At 35.8% G+C, this 23,712-nt stretch overlaps 1 protein-coding gene across 6 annotated transcripts in view; it reads right to left on the bottom strand.

Moving 5' to 3' along the window:
- The window catches only part of DLC1 (DLC1 Rho GTPase activating protein), a 402,792-nt gene that overhangs the window by 295,404 nt on the left and 83,676 nt on the right, over positions 1-23,712 (bottom strand). For all 6 annotated transcript variants that reach the window (XR_012328985.1, XM_033848777.2, XM_073798644.1 and 3 more), the window contains exons 3-4: positions 7,880-8,029; positions 476-616 (exon numbers count right to left, since the gene is read on the bottom strand). Coding sequence is in view for 5 of the 6 variants with exons in the window: in XM_033848777.2 (XP_033704668.1) it covers positions 476-616; positions 7,880-8,029 (291 nt within the window). In the remaining variant the exon portion in view is untranslated. The remainder of the gene's footprint in view (positions 1-475; positions 617-7,879; positions 8,030-23,712) is intronic.

Here is a 23,712-nt window from a genome sequence, read left to right as displayed (position 1 = left end):
GCATTTCACTAAGCACTTGACATGTGCTATGTCATTTAATGCCCACATAAAACTTATCATGTGTGTGACCTTATATATCTCTACTTTTTAATCTATCTATCTATCCATCCATCCATCCATCCATCCATTAATTTTCCCATTGGTAAGCCATTTAGTCAGAATAATAATACAGGGAGAATCATCTTTACATTTTGCATTCTTGGTTCTTTCAAGTTTTCAGTATCCAGTAATAAAATTTAACACCATATTTTGCATAATTCTGGAACAATGACCTATGTTAGTAAAGTACTTGTGTAAACATTTATAAAACAAAAAAAACAGCATATGTTGGGCTGTATTTAATTAAGTACTATCAAGTCACTGCAACTAAGAATCCAAGAGTATTTCTTCTAAACTGAATGGATGAGATATCAACTCTTACCTGAAGGTAATCAACACTTCATGTGGAAACTGACTGTTATAATTAACAACTTACCATAGACTTGGGTTTGGTTCCAGAACTGGCCACTGAGGTGGAAGATGGTAGGTCAGTGGACTCGGTGTTAGAAGACAGATTTATTTGTGTCTGATTTACCGAAGTGTTATCTGCTCCACTCTCAGATCCTGATTCCAGATCCTATGAAAAAAATGCATTGATATGAAGGGCATGTCCACACTCTCTACATGCCTTTCTCCCATCTCCAACACCTTTCCACCTCCTCCTTCTCCCAACACACATGGATACACCACAGAGTTATGACAACAGACAGTGACACGTCACCCATAACCATGCATTATTTTGTATTAACAATTGTACTCTTCAGAGGGTCTGATTTTGGAATGCAAATACTGGAAAAGAGGTAGCAAACTACTTTGATAATTTAACAGCTGATTGTGCATTGGAAAGGGCAGTAGGGGCAGCTAGCCGGGACACTGCAATAAGTCAGGAGGAAGAAGCCCATAGACAGCCCTTGCTCGTTGTGTGACTTTGAGTAACTCACTCTACATCCCTCTTGCAACAGGGTTATGAGTGTCAAATGAAAAGACAGTTCTCAGTTCTTCTCACCTCACTCTCTTCTATGTTCCCATCAGATCTCCATGGTGACACCTACCATAATAGCCTGGAATCATTTAGCTCAAGTGTATGTCTATCTAACGAACTATAAGTTATTTGAGGGCAGGAATTACGCTTTGTCATGTGTGATTCAATTCCCTCATTTGAAAATGAGTGTAATGATAGCATGCACTCATACAGGTTTATGAAGATTAAGCAAGATATATGCAAAGTGCATGTAACAGGCACATAATCATTTTCATTAAATGCTGGGCATTACTGTAAATATTGTTATTATTAACATCATATGCCTTCTGAGCAACTAGTGTACAGTATGTGGATAAGACATGTCTGTTGAATAAGTGCAATTACACTGTAATCCCTCCAAAGGCTGTGCATTTAATTTACCAAATGATATCTTTGTGTTATACATGAGAACACAGAGGAAAGGCAAGGGTGAAGAGAATGCAAAGCGGAGGGAGTGAAGGCACACATCACTCTATAATGTTAACCTGAGAAAATTATGATTTGATAATCTTTATGTCCACTCTTTCTACACCTCAACTTCACCATGGCCCATATGGTTAAATATCATCTACCCTGCACCCCGACTCTCTGGCCTTATGCTCTATCATTCTATTGTCTCTGTATGCTCTGCCATGCTTGCTGTTTGTCAGTCCTCCTAGTACACCAAGGTGGTGTTTACGGCAGGGACTATGCCCTTTCTTGTCCCTTGTCCAAGTATTTCCCTTTGCTGTCCCTTTCTTGTCACTCAGCTCTCATTTTGAATATCACTGCCTCAGAGAAGCATCCTTTGACAGTTCAAACTAAAATATTTTCCTCTCTTCAACCTCCACAGTGTATCATTTTCTATTTTACGATCTTATTACCTTGTTTATCTACCACGTATCAACAATATCCATCCATCATCTCTACCTATGTATGTACGTATGTATTTATCTCTCTATCTGACCATCTATCTACCTTTCATTCATTTCTATTTCAAATCTTTTTTGTCTCCCTTTATTGGAATCTATGCATCACAAGAGCAGGGGCTTCACCTGTCTTGTTCACTGATACATTCCCCAGGCTTAGAATACTGCCTGGCACCTAGAATATGCTCATAAATATTGTTTTATGAAAGAATAACCAAACTGACAAATATTAATATGTAACCAAGGAGGCACAAGATCTGTACACTAGAAACTACAGGACACTGATGAAAGAAATTGAAGAAGACACAAATAAATGGAAAGATAGCTCATGTTCCTGAATTAGAAAAATTAAAATTGTGAAAAATGTCCATGCTACCCAAAGTGATCTATAGATTTAGTGCAACCCCTGTCAGAATTTCAATGGTATTTTTCGTAGAAATAGGAAAAAGCAATCCTAAAATTTGTATGGAACCACAAAAGACCCTGGATAGCCAAAGCAATCTGAGAAATAATAACAAAGCTGGAGCCATCGCATTCCCTTATTTCAAATTATAGTACTGTAGTAATCAAAACAGTATGGTACTGGCATAAAAACAGACACACAGACCAATGGAATAGAACAGAGAGCACAGAAATAAAAGCATGCATATACAGTCAACTAACATTTGACAAGGGGGCCAAGAATATTCAATAGGGAAAAAATAGTCCTTTCAGTAAATGGTGTTGGGAAAATTGGATATTCACGTGCAAATTAATGAAACTGGACCCCTATCTTACACCACTCACAAACCTTAACTTGAAGTGAATTAAAGACGTAAATGTAATATCTGAAACTGTAAAACTCCTAGAAGAAAGCATAGAGCAAAATCTTCTTGACATTGGTCTTGGCAACAATTTTTTGGGTATGACACCGAAAGCACAAGTAATAAAAGAAAAATAAACAAATGGGACTATATCAAACTAAATGGCGTCTGCACAGCAAAGGAAACAATCAACAGAATGAAGGATGCAGCCTATAGAATTACAAGAAAATGTTTGCAAACCTTAGATAAGGGGTTAATATCCAAAATGTATAAGGAACTCATTCAACTCAATAGCAAAAAACAAATAATCTGATTTAAAAATGAGCAAAATACCTGAGTAGACATTTTTTCCAAAGACACAAATGGCCAACAGGTACATGAAAAGGTGCTCAAATCACTAATTATCAGGGAAATGCAAATTAAAACTACAATGAGATATCACCTCACACTTGTCAGAACAGCTATCATAAAAGGGAATCCTAGTGCATTGTTGGTGGGAATGTAAATGAGTATAGTCGCTATGGAAAACAGTATGGAGGTTCCTCAAAAAATAAAAATAGGGCTTCCCTGGTGGCGCAGTGGTTGGGAGTCCGTCTGTCAATGCAGGGGATACGGGTTCGTGCCCCAGTCCGGAAAGATCCCACATGCCACGGAGCGGCTGGGCCTGTGAGCCATGGCTGCTGAGCCTGCGCGTCCGGAGCCTGTGCTCCGCAACGGGAGAGGCCACAACAGTGAGAGGTCCGCGTACCGCAAAAAAAAAAAAAAAAAAAAAAATTGAACTGCCATATAATCCAGTAAGTCCACATCTGCATATACATCCAAAGGAAATGAAATCACTGTCTTAAAGAGACATCTGCACCCCTATATTCATGGCTGCATTATATTCACAATAGCCAAGACACAGAAATAACTGAAGTGTCTATAGATGGATGAATGGATAAAGAAAATGTGGTATATATATACAATGGAATATTATTTACCATAGAAAAGAAGGAAATTCTGCCTTTTGTGACAATATGGAAGGACCTGGAGAGCATTATGCTAAGTGAAATGAGTCAGACAGAGAAACACAAATACTGTATGATCTCATTTATATGTGGAATCTAAAAAAAAGGCCAAAATAGAAACAGAGTGAAGTGGTGGTTGCTAGGGGCTGGAATGTGGGGAAAATGGGGACATGCTGGTCAGAAGGTACAAGCTTCCAGTTATAAGAGGCATAAGTTATGAGGATCTAATCTTCATTTTGGCGACTACAGTTAACAACACTGTATTATATATTTGAAAGTTGTAAGAGAGTAGATATTAAATGTTCTCACCACACACATACACACACACGCACACAATTGTAATTATACCAGTTTATGGATGTGTTAACTAACCTTACTGTGGTAATTATTTTGCATAAAAAAACTGTATCAAATCATCACATTGTATACGTTAAACTTATACAATGTTATATGTCAATTCTATCTCAATAAAGCTACAAAACAAAAGAAAAAAAAGTGGAAAACAAACATAAAAAAGTAAGGGTATAAAAGACATACATAACAATAATAAATATGAAACATAATACTAAATTCTTTAAGTGTGTGTGTGTGTGTGTGTGTGTGTGTGTAAAACATATAACCATAACCAAATTTCTCATGCCCTGAGTGCTTTCAGATTAAGGGTCATCTATTCTTTTTTTTTGCACGGAAAAGACATTTTACATTTTACCGTAAGAGAAAAATGGTTCATTAAGATTTCAAATTGAATCAACATCAAATGGATAGTCATAAATAGCAGGTAATTTATAAACATCAAATGCATAATCATAAGTAGCAGGTAGTTTATAAGCCATTTATATTTTACATTTATGTTTATCAGAAATCATTTGCACTAATTTTGCCTTCCTATTTATGATTTGATTAGGCAAATAACAGGGTAACCTTGCATCCTTCTAACAATATAATAATTCTGAGGTAAAATAATAAATATTAAATTTTTTTTTTACCATTTAAAGACAATACTGTACAGCCATTCTCTGTTTCCATGTTCACAAACTCTATGTGGAAGATATTATTATCACTACCTGATGGATGATGAAGCCAAAGCTTAAGGCAAGTAACTTGACCAAATTCATGTTCTGTGGCAGGGCTGACATTAAAGCTCAGATCTGCCTGACCCTCACTTGTCAGGCTCTATCAAGGCAGCCTTCTATACATTTTTACATCTACCCTTATTTTAATATGTTTTTCTCTTTGAAGCTATTCTTAAAGACTCCAGCCCATATTATTCTTTACCCCCTTTATTATATGTAGAACTCACTCCAGCATTTTCTTACAAATAATCTCAAACTGAGGTCACTGTTTCATTGTATGTCTTGCCCTCCTTGCTAAACTGTACGTTCACAGTGGAGTATGAGGGTGTGGCAGAGGGGGTTTCTCCTCTGAATCTGGGACAGTACTCCTTGGTGGACAATCAAGGTCATAATTACTTGTTATAATCCACTTATTCCATGGTACAATTATCAAAAGGAATGAAAATCGCATGTGGAAAAAATTCTGATGACGAGAGAATGTTAAAATTAGCTTTAAATACCAAGGAACAGAAATAAAGAAAAAGGGATAACCTAGAAAAACACAGACACAAAAAGAAGTTTCTAGGGATGCAGGCTATGTCTTATTTACCTTTAACCCAGTGTCTGGTGTGAGTGAGCACATGAGAGAAGGCAATGGCATTAACAAATACTAAATATGTACTCTGTGCCAGATCTTTGCAATGCATCTCACACGTGTTCCTTCATTTACCCCTCCCAACAAGCCATTAAGTAGGAAACAATGTCTCCTCTTTTTACATGAACCTGAAGTTGAGAAATTAAATACTTTTCTTATGTTCTCAGATATTCAGTTGTAGAGCTGGCATGTGAACTCAGGCCTGCAGACTCCAAAGTTTATGTTTCTACTGTATTATTTGGCCTATTTCAAGTATCTGTTGAACTAAAAACTCAGAAATACATCTTTATTTACAGAATTAACCCTTGTTCAGCAAGGGTGGTGATGGTCCATGAGATAGTGCATGCAATATAAAATCCAGTTTACACTTTAAATGGAGGCAGAGATGTAGATGCAGACAAATCCTAATCATCACCCACCTTAGCTCTTGTTTTGCATTGTCTTTACCACTCAACACAGAACCATATCTAGCAGGTAAGAGCTGTTTTGCTCTCTGAGATGGAGACAACAATATGGAGTTGTATTTAGCAGAAATCTGGGCTGTGCTTTTTTCCCTAAATACATGGGATTGAGGAAAGGTCAATATAGAGGGAAAAGGGGAGCAAGTAAAGAGATAGGGAGAGATAGCAATTCACACCAGAAAACTTTCAAGAGAAAATGTATTCCACACCTACATTAATGGCAAAAGTACTGAGAAGCACCTCCTATTGAAAAATTGGGCTTTAAAGTGTTGATGAAAATGAGTTTGAAGCTTCTACACCCTTCATATGTAAACGAGAAAACATCCTTTCTTTTTGGCCTCAGGAGATCACTTTCACTGCGTTTCCTCCATCTGGGTGCCTGTCCTACTAAAGTATATGCAAGACGCTATGGCGGCACCAGGGAAGGAGTAAGCGATTCTGTCTGGGAAGACAGAAGGAGATTTAGGGAAGACTTCACTGTAAAGAAAACATTTGAGATGAATCCTGAAGGATGAAGAAAAATTATTAAAAGAAAAATGTCATTCCTACCAGCTTTCTAGGTCAAAGCATTTAATTTCATATTTATTCATTTTTTAATCAAAAATGTTTTTTGCTCAAGCTATCAGATTTCCATTATAGCCAGCTAGGAAAGGCAGTATGGGATAGTGGTTGAGTGACATGGCTCTGGATCAAGACTGGCTGGGCTTCTGTGCCAGCTCTGGCACATACAATTACTGTCTCTATTCTTTTTACTCATCTGAACAATGTTGTAAGGAATGATTGTGTTAACATACATAACGCATTTAGAATAGTATTAATACTTCGTTTATACTTAGGTTAGCTATTATTTTAACTTGTTTATTGACTTTAAATATTCTGCACCACAGTCAGAATGAGTTTTGAATAACTTCAGAATCAACAGTAGAACTATACAAATTAAAGAATTTGATACAGAATAGTTCTATTTTGAAAGGTGCTTATATATATATATATATATATATAACACTTTCCACCCCTTTGATCTTAGGTAATTACAAAATTTCTTGAATTAACGTGTTGATTACTGATATCAAAAGTGATAGATTAATTGAAAAGGAATGCATGGCTTAATTATAAGTAAATTCTACCATCACATTTGCTAGATCTGCAAAAACTAAGCCATTTAATTGAAGCTAATATTAAATATGTAAAGTGTATAGACATTTTGGAATCTATGTCTTCTAAATTTTATTTTGTGTTAGAATCTGATAGGAGTGTCTATCTTATTTGAAACTAATGCACAGTAGAATAAAATTTTCACCTCTGTCCTATTCATTGTGTTTCACTAAGTGAATTTTAGAGTGTTCTCAAGTTGATTTCATCTAAATTCTTTTTTGTAATATGCTTGGTTAGTTCAACCAGCATCCATCCATCCATCCCTCCGTCCATCCATCCACTTACTCACCCACCCATCTATACATCCATTCATCGACCCACACATTCATCCAATGAACCATTCATCCAGCCAACCATTCATCCATCTGTCCAGCAAATATTTATTAACCATCTTCTATATGCAATGTAAATTTGTGGGACACTGGAAATAAGACACTAAACAAGATCAACAGAGCACTGCTAATGGCGTTTATAGCATATCAAGGAAGACCAACAATTAGGGAAACAATGACAATGAAGAGAATCTGATCAGTAGGAAGCAAAATAATTTCCCAAAATGACCCTCTTTCCTGTCTAGTAATAACCATTTTCTTTTGAATCACACACTTCTCTTATGGACTCTGCATGAAGCCTAGAATGATTTGAGTGACATTTATGGAAGACTATCAGGGTCCCATGTGGGTAGTGGGGCCATCCAACATGTTTCATTTGCAAGAGGGGCTATACAAAGTAGAGACATCACGTTCACATGCAAAGAAGTGGGAAGTGGGAAGCTCACAGGGACTTGCCGCCGAAGGTTGGTTGGTGTGCTGGACGGAGAGGAGCTGGTGCTGAGAGCGTTCTCAATGTCCTGATCAAGCTGGTCCAGTTTCATGATCAGCAACAACATCGAGTCTAGCCGCACCCTATCTCGATCTTCTCTTATTTCCTGAGGAACAGAACATGTTGTTACTGAATCTGAAAGGCCATTTCTTGGAAAAAATAAAAAGTTCTCTGTTCTTCAATGTGACAAAAAGGACACTGAATAATAGGCAGTCTTCTACTTCAGGGGGGAAGGGAAGTTCTATTCTGTACCATCAATGTGCTCTTCATTGGAAAGATACTGACCACCTGCCAAGAAAGCATTTTACATGCATATTAAATATATATTTTCTAGAGCAAGGCACAATGAAAAGGAAGTATAACATCATATCAGTACTGATACTTACTTACAATTTCCGATTAATTATTCTTGAGAAAAGTTGTATGTTTACTCTTCTTTTGTCATAGTACAAATCAATTATAACATACTAATAATTGTTTGCGGGTTAGACATTTAAGGATGCATACAAGATGATATTTTTGGATGAATATTTCTGATTATAGTAAAATATAGGAAAAGAATCAAACAAGGCAGGATTGTTTAGTTTAGTTTTGTTTTTTTGCATGGGGCCATTTACTCACTGCTGCTTCAAGCTATGTCATTGCCAGTATTTATTTTCAAGCTTCTTTTCTTTCACACACTTTTGAAAAAAGCCTCCACAATCATATGAATAATGGTTACTTATTCTGAGCTCTCTATAATATAGACATATTTATGGATATAGTTTTGTTTATAAAAGTAACTAAAGCTTCTTATTGACCATATAGAGTTATTTGGGCATGACTGTTTACTATTCTTGGGTGTTCAAATCAATTCAGTTAGTATTAGAAAACTTTCAGACTTTCTGTAATGTGCAAGATATCAGGGTTGGGCAGAGTACTGGGTAAAAGAACAAAACAAAACAAAACATGGAAAGCGCTGTAAGTTTCCTTAGAAGCATAATCTATTGAGGGATGTCACAGGCTCAGGACCAGCCCTTTTGAGGCAAGTCATCATTTGTGACTCATGTTGCCCTTGCCATCTTCTCATCTGTCTGAGATATTTACCTGGGTGAAATCAGCTTTAAAAGGACCTCAAAGGGAAACTATATCATGATGGAAGCCTGAGGGGTGCAGGCACAAGGGAGTAATTTGGAGGCTTTGCTGAGGTGATGGGATTAGTAGTGGTATGAATGAGGTGACTGTCTGAATCAGATCTTTTGTTTTGGGCCTTTTACTTTTAATCACCCTAAATTCCCTAGTCACCATTAGGGGGGACCCCAAAGAACAAGGACTCGGGTAATTTCATGGATTCATCTAATGCTATAGATGAAATTAGATTAGCTAATATTAATAATAACTATCTGTTAATATTAATAGCAGACTGTTAATAATAATAATCTTTCACATGTCAAATAATTGGTTAATTAGATTAAGTTGGTCAAAAAATCATTAATTCAGCTAACATGGACAAGTTATTTGTGTAATCTGAACTTGTGCTTGGTTTAAAGATTAATGTCAAATTGAAAGACCTAGTCCTGTTTCCACAAAGTCATTAATTTTGAGAATAAATTAAGAATTTTTTTGAGTTATGTTAATTCCTTTAGGGTACTATGTTATGATTATTTCTTCAATTTCCTTCCATCGTCCTTGCTGTCTAAAACATTTAATGAGGCTCTGACAGAGAATTACAGAACTTTTGTCATAATAAAGTTTTATTGTGCCTAAGAAGGGCCAGGATATTTGCAAACAGACCTGAACCTTACTATACATCATATTCCTCAATGCTACAGAACTTTGTTATATTTAAAAGAATGTTATTTATAGTAAAACCCTGCTTATACCTTAAAATAGAGTCCCAGACATATTAGAGATTACTCAGTTTGATTCTCTTCTAAATAATCCAGTAAATGGAAGAATCTGCCTGAATAGAAGACTCAAAGTCCCCTTAATTACTCCCCCAATGTGTTTACTTATATAATTTCCTTCTCTTTTAAACCAAAGTTGTGTTTGGCAAGATAATGTTCTTTGCATCTCTACACATATCCACGTATGTTTTTGTGTGATTGTCTTTCATTCCCCAGTAATAACATCCTCAAGCACAAAGATGAAGTTTTTCTACCTGGCAGTCACAGAGTCAAGTTCTACACTGCATACGCAATACATTTTCAGGAATAATAATAACAATGAAATCAACAGAAGCAAGTGAAATAACACTTCCCAAAGCCTTAGAAAATATATCTTGATATTTTTCCAGCTACTAAGTTAATGTTGGAAAAAACACTATACCCTGCAGCTATCCTAGACCTATCAGTAGTAGCCTCAGAAATAATTTGTTTTTGAATTAACTAGATGCTGAGTTTGTGCTTTAAAAACTTTTTGAAATCCATTGGCTGAGCATCAAATTATTTTAAATTATCTGCCAAAAGAATAAAACAAAACAGCCTTGGTCTAAGATATTTCTTTGGAGAAATAAGCCTATTGATTTTCCCTTTTCTTCATGGATGCTTCCTTATTCACCATCTATTACAACATTCAGCCTGAAGTGTCAAGTACACAGACTCATATAGTATGTTACACATTAGTTAAACGTCACAAAATTGAGTTGGCTACAAATCAGATGCTTTGGATAAATTTTTTGTCCTTGTTGTTAAAGCCCAAGTATGAATATTTCGCAAAGTTCTAACCTTTCATATGTCCATGGCTAAACTCCAGCGAACAGCTCATGCCTGAAAACAGAGTTGTGCATTTGCAGATTCTGGCGAGGTTGAACCCTACAGTGGAGCTTCCATTTCATGCTGTTACTATAGGCCAAGAAGAGGAACTTCTTAATAAGCGAAGCTGCCTTAGTTCTAGGTATTTCAGTAACTTAACTTAACCCCCTTAAATCAAAGCCAAGATGTGAAATTCTCTCCCTTCCCATCTTTCTTTCCTTCTTTCCTGCAGTCACAGCTATTCTGGGCCAAGCACTATGAAAGGGACAAAATGTTCATCAATGAACAAGAGATAGAAAATCTCTGCTGTCCTGAATATTATAGTCAACATGAGAAGACAAATAATTAAAGTTAACAAATTCATAAATAAGATCGTTTCCAATAGGAACAAGTGTAAGAAGAAAATAAATAGGGTAATGAGGTAAACAGTAACTGCAGGTGGAGTGTCCCACCTTGTAGAGGGTGGTCAGAGAAGAAGTGGGAGTAAATCATGATAGGGTGAAAAAAATGAGGTAGAGGAGAGAAAGATGGAGATAGAGATGGAGAGAGAGAAAAGGAGAGAGAGAGAGAAAGAGAAAGGGAAGGAAGGAAAGAAGGGAGGGAGGGAGGGAGTGAGGAGTAGTAGAACTGGGAAAGCAGTGTCCCACGCAGGGTGAAGAGTGATACGAGGACACTGAGGTAAGAATGAGTTTGGTGAATAAGAGGATTTGAAAAAAGGTTAGAGAAGCCAGGAGAGGGAAAGTGAGTGAGGGAGTGAGTGGGTGCTAGGACAAAATGAGGTTGAATATAAATAGGAGTCAAATTATATTCTGTCATGAAGGTCACCATAAAGAGGTCAATTTTATTCTTTGTGTGCTATGGGGCTATGGGCAGGATGTAAGCAAATGAGTGATTTACTGTGCTTTTTTAATCTTTTAGAGTTCTCACCACATATTGACAACCAAACATTTTTGGAACCTCACCATATTGTATGTCCAGCAATGCCACACGACTAATACACCCTGGTTTCCATTCTTTCCAGCATACAGAAACTATGTTTTGGAAGAACACCAATGACCACAATTTATTGCAAGACACCTTTGAAGCATGTGGTCCAATTCTTTACACTTTTATTTAACAATCGTTCAAGATATGTTTATTGACCATCTACTACGTGCTATACATCATTTCATAGGAAGCAACTGATTTCATATTTGTACAGTTATAATTTTTAGAAATGTTATGGAGGCAAATTTTGCCTTCCTCTAACTTCCCAGTTTCTCCCCCCAGAACCAGACAGCATAAGTAGTGCCTATTCCATGAAACAGCCTTTCAAATATTTGAAAAACTATGTTGTGCCCATTTTCTTCCTTTTCTAGGTAAATCCTCCTCAGTTCCTTTACTTCTTATATGACATGTTTTCAAATCCTTATTAGTTCTGTTTACTCTTCTCTGGATATAACTGTCAATGACCCAATTAATGGTTGGTACCAGGATTAAATATATTACTCTACATGTTCTCTGACCATGAAGACAGAGAAGGCAGGTATTTCCCCATGTTCAGTACACCCTCTTTAATGTGGCCTAAGAATTAAGTGCCTGTTTAGAATATGAACAGGCTATTCTTAATGGGATAGCCACAATCTGTTCTTTTAATGAGGAAAAGTATTTCGTTGGCTGTGAGCTGACCTTGAGTCAATGATATGATATATGTCTCTTTTTCCCAGTATGTGTCTGTGTCCTGCTAAGAACAGAAACATCCTGTTGTCTTGAGACTATAACCAGCTGATGTCAAGGCATAGATAATATATGTAGCTACTGTGGAAGAAATCTCCAGTTGTATCTTTTTCAAACACAAGTCAGTGGATACTTAGGAAAATTACACAAGAAACTTCTTTTCAATTTGATTTGTTGTCAAAACCTAAAATGGCCAAGGCACATGGTGTTCATTGGGCAATCCGAAAGATCTCCTTCTTTACTTCCAAGAGCTACTTAGTCCTGGGCAGTGAAGTCACTTTGATCACATGGTATCTGGGGGAGATAAACAGAGTTTTTAGGGGGCTATTCTCTACAGGGACATAAACTGAAATCCTTTGAACCAGAGCCTCTATGCTCCTTCTTTCCTTCCATCTGAAGAATATAATTCTGACCCTCCTCTTTCTCCAGATGCTCTTTATTGAACAACATAGAACAGAGCACACACAGGGAGTGGGGAGGAACTGTATGTTACTGGACATTTCACAGACGGGGCAAACATGAGGTCCAGAGAAAAGGGTGACTCCCTCAGAGACGCACAGGCTCTGTTTTTCTTATGCCAAGCATTTGGAAGAAAACCAAAAAATTCGGTGAAATACCCGGATGCTTCCAAATAGTAGATATTTGGCTCAGCAAACACAGCACTGCCTGAATGTTCTGCTTGTCAATGAGTTGTGGCATCACATAGACAGGCATAATAAATTAAAGACTAGGCCAGGAATAGAACTAAGATTTCCTGATTCCTAATCCAAGGTTCTGGTCCGTACACTGCCTTTGATTCCATACACATCTTACTGCTATTCTGGGCTACTAATGCTCCTTGCTCACCCGTAAAAGAAAGGGACCTTTTAGCAAAAAGCTTGGCTCAATTTCATTCTGAAATTATTTGATCTACAGCCAGCTGGACTAGTATGAAATCTCATATCAGTGTTATAAATTTCATTTGACAATAAATTCCTCATTCTAGACTTTCCTTTCTTAACATAATATCCTGCTTAAAGAATCAGAAAGTTACTAAATCTGTGTTTCTTTAGAAGCAGTGAAGATTTTCATCTGAGGTGACCCACAGAAGCTAAAAATAATGTAATTATTTTATGTCAGAATTTCTAGGCAAGGTAAATAAGTCAGTCTTAATTTTTATTTGGGTGCATTTTAAGATGAAATTGATGTAGACTGGTAATAAAGGTAATAAAAAAAAAAACCCAGCTACTATCTCCCACTTGCCAGATATAGTCTGTTCAAACACAAAAATCTTTGTATATTATCGTTAATGAATAATAACATATGCAATATCTTTTTAATATTAGATGGTGGAGAGAGATAAATATTATCCTCACTTAAAGTTACTACAAGGAATCTTTTAACTGATAGGTAAATTGTGGCTTTACATTAAGCGTTTATGTTCACTCCCTATTTAACTCCTTTCATTTAAAAGGCATGGTGAAGAAAATTGGTCTCCCCTTTGTTCACTTTTTAAACTCCAATGAGGCTTCAAATGGAGCATTTCTTAGCTGGGACTTTGTAAATTGCCTAAGTCTCCTGAACGATTTAGAAGGACATTTATGCAACTGGTCCTAAGGAGCGCCTAGAAGTGGCAGGTGTGAACCGGGAGAGAGCTATGTGGGCAGCAGTTCCTTTCTGTCCAGTGGAACCTGAGGATGACTTCCTCCACTGGCTTTAAAGTCCCATTTTTGGCTGGGATATAATTTCTACCTAAGTAATTTGGTAAGCATTCTGAAACCAGTCTTCACTCTAAGTACTAATATATTAAGTGACCTTGGATGTCAATCTACCTTGGATGCAGACTTAATACATTTATAGACACAAAGTCAGCCTTTCTGGGTTGGTTATTTCTCCTGTGTCATCATGCCTACATGATATCTGCAAATCCCTGCAGTTTTTTTTCTTTTCATTTCTTTTTTCCTCCCTCCCTCCCTCCCTCCCTCCCTCCCTCCCTTCCTCCCTCCCTCCCTCCCTTCCTCCCTCCCTCCCTTCTTCCCTTCCTTCCTTCCTTCCTTTAGCATTTCTCAGTAGTTCTTTGCTTGGGCTCATGTATTAAAGGAGACAGGACTTTTTCTGGTTAGAAAACATATGAAAAACATCTATTTAACATTAAAATTCCATAAGCTATTTTCAGGAATGTGATGGTCTTTCCTTAGGTGTGGATAATAAAGAAAGGCATAAGTAAAAATTTATTCCTTTTCCATAAAAATACATGACTTCATTTAGAAAAAGAGTCCTGTATTGACCTGGCTTCTGTCTACTTTTCTAGTTTTACCCCTCATCATTCTCCTTGATCCTGCCCAGTGTTCCTCAAATTCAATCATTCTGAGGACAACTATATATTTCTTAATGTTTTTCTTTAATTAGACAATTTTTACAGCCAAAAATGCATTTTTAGGATCTGAGTATGGACATTTTTCCAAATAAGATGTACAGATGGCCAACAGGTATATGAAAAGATGCTCTATATCACTAATTATCAGAGAAATGAAAATCAAAACAGCAATCAGATACCTCTTCACACCTGTGAGAATGGCTATTACAAAAAAGACAGGAAATAACAAGTGTTGGTGAGGATGTGGAGAAAAGGAAACCCTTGTGCACTGTTGGTGGGAATGTCAATTGGTTGCAGCCACTGTGGAAAAGAGTATGTAGGTTCCTCAAAACATAAAGAAATTGAACTACCATATGATCCAGCCATCCCAGTTCTAGGTATTTATCTGAAGAAAACAAAAACCCTAGCTGAAAAAGATAAATGTATCCCCATATTCACTGCATCATTATTTACAATAACCAAGACATGGAAGCAAGGTAAGCATCCAATAATGGATGAATGAATAAAGAAAATAAAGAAAATGAACAACAGAATATTATTCAGGCATAAAAAAGAATGAAATCTTGCCATTTGTGACAACATGAATGGACCCTGATGGTATGACGCTAAGTGAACTAAATCATAGAGAGAAAGAAAAATACTATATGATCTCACTTAAATGTGGAATCTAAAAAACAACAAAAAAAAGTTGAACTCATAGATACAGAGGACAGATTGGTGCTTGCCAGAGTCAGGTTGGTTGGAGGGTGGTGGGAAAAATGTGTGAAGGGGGTCAAAAGGTACAAACTTTCAGTTATAAAATAAATAAGTCATGGGATGTAATGTAAAACATGGTGACTATAGTTAATAATACTGTATTGTGTATTTGAAAGTTGCTAAGAGAATAGATCTTAAAAGTTCTCATCACAAAAAACCGTAACTATCTGTAGTGCTGAATGTTAACTGGAGTCAATGTGGCGATCATTTTGCAATATGTACAAATAGCGAATCATTACTGTGTACACCTGAAACTAATATGCTATATGTCAATTATATCTCAATTGAAACAATGAATTTTTAATATATAAGTGCTGTATAAAATATAAGTGAAAATCTTATATTTTTCGAATGTGTATCATATGCCAAAATTATCAAAATAAAAAATCCTTATACTATCTGATGTAATCTCACATAAACCACACTATATTTTAGGAAATACTGTACTAGAAGTACAGAACTTTTGGTTTCTCAAATATGCCATGTTCTCTCTCATTTGCAACTAGGATTACAAGATTTAGCAAACAAAAATTATATTTGAATTTCAGATAAATGCAAAATATATTTTTTAGTATGTGTCCCAAATATTCCATGGGATAATATTGCATGGGATATACTTATACTAAAGATGTTTTGTTGTTTATTTGAAATTCAAATGTAACTGGGAATCCTGTATTTTATCTGGCAACTCTATTTTTGACTCATGTAATAATGCTTCTTCTGCTTAACACGCCTCTCCCTTGCCTGGGTATATCAGAGGAAACTCCTTGGTTTCAAATTCCAATGCAGAGGTCTTTCACAAGGTTGTTTCCTTGAATGAATGAACATCAACTGCCTCTAAAGTTTCATTATACAACTTCAAAGAATGTAAAATTTTTTTCTCAGTATCTTATTCAGTGTTATAATAACCCCAAGTAAATCTAAGACTTGTCACTTTTTCTTTTTAGTAGCAAAATTAAATGTGAAAAATGCATAAGGCTGCTCTTGTGATATTTTTAGGATTACGGATTTACTTAAATTGTTAATGTTTGGTACTCAATCTTCCATGAGTGAGCAAAGTCAGAGTAAATTTTTTGCCACTGAATATTTTCTAACTACTAATTATGTGATGTGTGTTTGTGGCTTTTTTGACATTAATGAAGAGTCCTCACACTGAAGAAGTATGGGAACTATTTATCTAGCCCAATCCTCTCATTTTTTTCCGATGTGATAATAACCTTGGCAAATTAAGACAGTTAATGGCAGAACTGGAAAATCTGAGTCTCCTGATTCAATTCAGCTTTGCTTCCTGTTAAACAGGTAGCCACTAACACTTTTAGTCCTATAAGGCACTTTCTTCAACTCTACAGGTGACCCCAAAGGTTATATTTCCCAAATTCACATGCATTGAGAGATCTGGGCTGAATACACGTAGATTAAAAAATAGACTTAGTCACACATGAGCGGTATCTTCTTATAGTTATCAATCTATACATTTAGAAGATACATCATCCTATTAATGATTTGTTCCTTTCTTCCCCCTTCCTTCCCTTTCTCCCTCTGTCCCTCCTTTCTTTTTCTTTCTCTCTCCCTTTCCTTCCTTCCTTCCTTCTCTCCCTCCCTCCCTCTCTCCCTTCCCTCCTCCTTTTCCTTCTTTTTGTCTTTCTGTCAACAACAAACTCTACCAGTGGTTCTCAAATATTAGTGAGCATCAAAATCATCTGAAGACCTTGTTAAACACAGAGAGCTGCTGACTTAGTAGGTCTGGGAAGGAGATGGAGCATTACATTTTTAGCAAGTTCCCAGGTAATGCTGCTGTCGCTGCTGCTGCTGGGAGCCACACTTGGAGAACCTCTGACCGCACACGGGAGAGCAAAAGTCCTCAATAGTGGCTGATTATAAGTACTCTTGTGTAGCTTTGAAAACTTCCACATGCTAAGGCTCCACCCACCAAATTCACATTCAGTTGGTGTAGCACAGGACCAAGCTAGTGTGTTTTTTAAAAGTTCCACAGATGTATTCAAAGCATAGTGGGGGTTGAGGAACATGGAAATATATCACAGAGAAAGCCATTCCATGGCTTCAGACAAAAATTAGGACAATAAAAATTAGATTCTCCCCCAGAGTAATTCCACAATAAGAAATCCATTAATTCCCTACGGTAACAGATTAATAGAAAACATACAACAAAAAATGTCAAAAAGACACTTATAACATTGAAAACCTATTTCAGACCACTTATTAGTGATTTGATAAATAGAACAACAACAATAAAAACTCTCTCAGGTAGCAAGTATTTGGAAGGCAACATTCTTAACTTGATTAGGAGTATCAGACAATAGAGTAAATATTAAGGATAATGGTGGAACATTAGAAACACTCCTACAATATTAAGAAAAAGTAAGAATGCTTGTTATCACATATTCTATTCAACATTGTACTTGAGGTTCTGGCTGATACAGCAAAAACAATAGCAGCAACAACAAAACAGTGATTATATTACAAACGAAGAGGATTTGTGCCTTGAAAATCTCAGAGAATAATCTGATAATCTATTAGAACAACAACAACAAAAGGATTTGGCTCAACAAAGAAAAACACAGGAGCATTCTTGTGTCACCATTTAAAAAACGGAATAGAAAAAACAATCATAGTAACGACAAAGACTATACAATATCTAGAAGTAACTGAATGAGAAATAATCAAGATCTTTTATGGAGAAAACCAAAAATGTCACCAAAAGACCTAAAAGAATACTGAAAAAATGAGGAGCTATATGATTGTTCTGGATAGGAAAATTCTTTCTAATATGCTTCACAGCTAATTTGTTGTGTATATTGTCTGTTTCCCCACTAGAATGTAGCAATCGTTGCTTGTTGTTCACTGATGTAACCCAAGAATCTAGAGCAGTGGTTGCATATTGCCACGTAATAAGGGTTTATTGAATGAATGAATGAATGAAATGTTGTCCTTCAATTAATTTATAAACCCATAGTAGGCTAACCCAAAACTCCCATGGGATTTTTTTTTTTTTTTTTTTTTTTTTGCGGTACGCGGGCCTTTCACTGCTGTGGCCTCTCCCGTTGCGGAGCACAGGCTCCGGACGCGCAGGCTCAGCGGCCACGGCTCACAGGCCTAGCCGCTCCGCGGCATGTGGGATCTTCCCGGACCGGGGCACGAACCCATGTCCCCTGCATTGGCAGGCGGACTCTCAACCACTGAGCCACCAGGGAAGCCCTCCCATGAGATTTTTAATGGAACTTGGAAAGCTGATTCTTAAAGAGCAAAAATAAAGATAAGGAAAAAATCCCAAAAGAAGCAGACAAAAAATCTTGTTTAATATGAATATCTTTAAACATATACAAAAACAGAGAAAGATAATATAATAAACCCTGTGTACCTATCAGCTTAAAGGCTGTCATTATTTTGTCAATTTTACTTTATTTATCTATCCCTACTTTAAAAAACATATTTTACTCACAAATGCTTACATACGATAAATTGGTTTTAAAATTCTCTTGCAAGAGGAAAGGAGTATTAATCATAAATATCTTAAAAACAAAACAAAATAAAACAGAACAATCAAAATATTCTATGAGACACGACAATGTATAATAACCTACAAATGAAAAGACTGATAAAAGTTAAAATACAACTGACAAACTAAGCAAAAATATTTGGATCATATATAATGAAGAATTAAGAAGTTATAAAAAGGCAACCTAGTAAAAATGGTCAAAGCATACAAAAAGGCTATTCAGAGAAAAATTATAATGATTTAAAACCCTAAACTGCACTGGTAATCATAACAATGCAAGTTAAGTAAAGAATGAGAATTACTGTTTTTCACCTATCAGATTGTCAAAAAAGAAAAAAATATCTTGACCATGTCTTCAGAAATGTAAATTTCTGCCTTATTTGGAGGGCAGTTTAGCAGTATCTATTAAAATTAAAGTAGGAGTATCCTTCAACCTGGCAATCTAATTTTAGATACCTAGCCTAGAGAATTACTTGCATACATGCAAAAAATTAGTATGCCCAATACTATTCATTAAAGAATTTTTTCCTAGTGGTCTAAGAACTGGAAATATCCTATGTGGCCATCAACAGAAAACTGTTTAATGTAATGGTACCATAATCCCTTAGATCACTACCCAGTAGCTACAAATATGAGGTAGATTCACATGCACTGACAGAGCCACAATAACTTATCCACCACTTCAATTTGAGTTAGAAAACTGTTTCCCTTGGGAGGGATGCAGCCCCTGCCAAGGTTCATGGCTTAATGAATAAAACTCAGATTACCCATCAGCCCCCACTAAGTGCTTTAGTCTGGTGTCCTTGTGTAGGGCACAGCCTATACAAATGAACTTAGGGCCCTGCTACTTATAGGGAAAGTGCTTCAAGAGGGTTTGTTAAGTGGAGAAAGAAAGGTAAAGAACAACACCCTATAGCATGAAACCCTTTATGTACTGAATGAACACGCACACACGAACACACACACACACACACACACACACACACACACACACACACACCCCAAAGTAAAATTCTGTATTTCTATATGCATACATATAGATGTGAAAAAAAAGATCTGGAAGGATACCCATACTGGAAAATGGGGTGTAGCTGGGAGGGGGCAAAGGGTAAATAAAAAAAAGTTTTGAGACAGATGAAAATGGAAACACAACATACTAAAATTTATGGAATGCAGCAACAGTAATTCCAAGAGGGAAGATTATAGCAATAAATGCCTACATTAAGAAAAAAAGAAAGACCACAGAAAACAATCTAAACTTATATTTCAAGGAAAAATAAAAAGAACAAATTAAGCCCAAAGTTAGCAGAAGGAAAGAACTAATAAAGATTAGAGCAGAAATAAATGAAATAGATACCAGAAAGACAATAGAAAAGTTCAACAAAAGTAAGAGTTGTTTTTTTGAAAACATAAACAAAAGTGACAAACTTTTAGCTAGAGGACTCGAATTAATAAAATTACAAATACAAAGGGTTATAAGAGACTATGGACAATTCTATATTAACAAATTAGATAGCTTAGAAAAAATGGTAAATTCCTATAAACATACAACTTACCAAGACAAAATCATGAAGTAATAGAAAATATGAACAGACCAAGGAGCAAGGAGATTGCATCAGTAATCAAAATTCTCCCAACAAATAAAAGCCCAGGCGAGATTGTTCCACTGGTAAATTCTACGAAATATTTGAAACCAATCCTTCTCAAATACTTCCAAAGAGTGAAAAGGAACAAACACTTCCAAAGACATCTTACAAGGCCAGCATTTGGTTGATACCAACGTCAAAAAAGGACACTCCAAGGAAAGAAAATTGCAGGCCAATGTCTCTAATGAACATAGATGCAAAAATCCTCAACCAAATATTAGTAAACTGAATTCAAGCACACATTAAAAGTGTTCTATACCATGATTAAGTGGGATTTACCCCTGTGATGCAAGGATAGTTTAACATATGCAAATCAATAAATGTGATACACTACATTAACAGAATGAAGGATAAAAATCATATCATTTCAATAGAGGCAGAAAAGGCATTTGACAAAATTCAACACTCTTTCATGATAAAACCTCTCAACAAATCATGTTTAGAAGGAATGTACCTCAAAATAATAAAGGCCATATATGACAAGCCCACAGCTAACGTCATATTTTATGGTCAAAAGTTAAAAGCTTTTCCTCTAAGATTAGGAATAAGACAAGGGTGCCCACTCTTGCCACTTCTATTTAATATAGTACTGTAAGTCCTGGCCACAAAAATTAGGCAAGAAAAAGAAATAAAAGAAATGCATCCAAATCAGAAAGGAAGAAGTAAAATTATCTCTATTTGCAAGTGATATAACCTTATTTACAGAAAACCCTAAAGACTCCACCAAAAAAACTGTTAGAACTAATACATGAATTCAGTAAAGTTGCAGGATAAAAAATCAACATACAAAATCAGTTGTGTTTCTATATATTGACAACGAATTATCTGAAAGAGAAATTAAGAAAATTATCTCATTTACAATAGCATCAAAAACAATGAAATACTTAGAAATAAATTTAACCAAGGAGATGAAAAACCTGTTCACTGAAAAATATAAGACATTGATAAAAGTAATTGAAGAAGATATAAATAAATGCAAAGATATCCCATGCTCTTGGATTGGAAGAATTAATATTATAAAAATATCCATGCTACCCAAAGTGATCTACAAATTAAGTGCAATTCCTGTCAAAATTCCAGTGGCATTTCTCACAGAAATAGAACAATCCTAAAATTCATATGGAATCACAAAAGACTCTGAATAGCTAAAGCAATGTTGAGAAAGAAAAACAAAACTGGAGGTGTCATATGGCCTGATTTCAAACTATATACCAAAGCTGTGGTAATCAAAACAGTATGGTACTGACATAAAAATAGGCACAGAAACCAGCACAACACAATAGAGCCCCAAAATAATCCAATGAATATATGGTCAACTAATATTTGACAAGGCCACCAGGAACACACAATGGGGAAAGGACAGTCTTTTCAGTATAGCTGATTTCACAGAAATAGAGAATATAACGGTGGTTGCCAGGGGCTGTGGGGAGGGGAAAATGGGGAAATGTAGATCAAAGTACATACATACAAAGTACATACATTTTCATTTATAAGAATAGTAATTTCTGAGACTCTAGTACAGCATGGTGACTATAGTTAATAATACGGTCCTGTATACTTGAAAGTTGCTGAGAGTACATCTTAAGAATTCTCACCACACACACACACACACACACACACACACACACACACACACACACACACACACATACACAAAAGAGTTAACTATGTGAGGTGATGGATGTATTAATTATCTTGATCTTGGTAATCATTCCACAATGTATATGAATATCAAATCATTGCATTGTATACTTTAAGTATATACAAATATATTTATCAATTGTTCCTCAGTAAAGTTAAAAAAAATCATGGATTTAGATCATTTACTTATAGCATAAGTATTTCATTGATCTCTTTTTGATGATTACTAATTTGAAAAGGAATAGCTAGTGAGTAGTAGCTCCCTTATATTATCAAGTATTTCATGCACATACAGCCTCCTCAATTAATTTTTAAAACCCACATCAGAAGAGATGGGGCCTCATGCTTCTCTGTAACCTTACCAAAGGACCTAGCAGAGAAATTGCCCATAGTAGGACTCAAAAGTATCTTTTGATTTATTAACAATTAGTTATCTACTAAGTCCCAATCTTTAGTGAGCATCCACATAATATTGTCAATCGCTAAAAATTAAAGATTCTACAGAGAGAAAGCATAAACAGCTACTATGGGAAATTTCCTTTTTAATTGAAGAGAACTTTTCAGATGCACTGATTAGAACATGTGTTGGCAGTAGAGTGGTTCATTGTTTGTGTCCTTACAAGACTTAGTGAAAACTCAAAAACGTCTTTGTGGTATAATATTTCTGAGGGAAAGGGACATTTGAAAAGTAGCCTTTTGCTTCCAAAATATTGAGGTTACTCATCCTCCAATTCCCTGAGATCATTAAGACCTGTTTGTTTGCTTTTCTCTTGTGCATAAGGAAACCAAACAATGCCTTCTTCTTTCCCAATATGGCCATAACTCTTAACCCAAATTTCTGCCTAGGGAATCTCTCCAGCACACTGAAGAGGATTTTTGTCTTGCTTGTTCTCCATATAAACCATGGGCCCGTGAAAGGAACCCATAAGTTTCTATGGTTTTTAATTCAAATGGTCATGTTCAATAACATGAGTCACCTGTGGAGTTGTCTTGCACCTACTTCCTATAATGAGCAGTAATTATTTAGCTACTTATTGTATAAACACAAATAAGCACAAAGTAGAATGTGACCGATAAAGCTTGTGAGTTAAAGAATAATATTAAATAGCATTTGAAAATGGGATTTAGGTTTGCTTAAAATATTATAATTTGAGGTATATATATATATATATATATATATATATATATAGTGTACATATTTAATGAGGGTTGAACAAACGAATAAAAGTAACTTTCTGTGTTTTCAAAAGGTGGGGTTTAAGACAATATAGTATCACTCTTCTCAGAAGCCCAAGGGAGATGGACTAGTACTTAGTGATAAAAATCTGTTATTTTCATGGTAGAATTATGAAAGAGACCACAGAGTTGTAATTTAGAGCTGGAAAGGACTTCAGATGTTTGTAGCTTTTTTACCAATGAAAAAAT

This window comes from Tursiops truncatus, chromosome 21 (assembly GCF_011762595.2).
Source record: "Tursiops truncatus isolate mTurTru1 chromosome 21, mTurTru1.mat.Y, whole genome shotgun sequence".
NCBI classification, from domain to species: domain Eukaryota; kingdom Metazoa; phylum Chordata; class Mammalia; order Artiodactyla; family Delphinidae; genus Tursiops; species Tursiops truncatus.
This window is presented reverse-complemented; position numbering and strand designations above follow the sequence as displayed.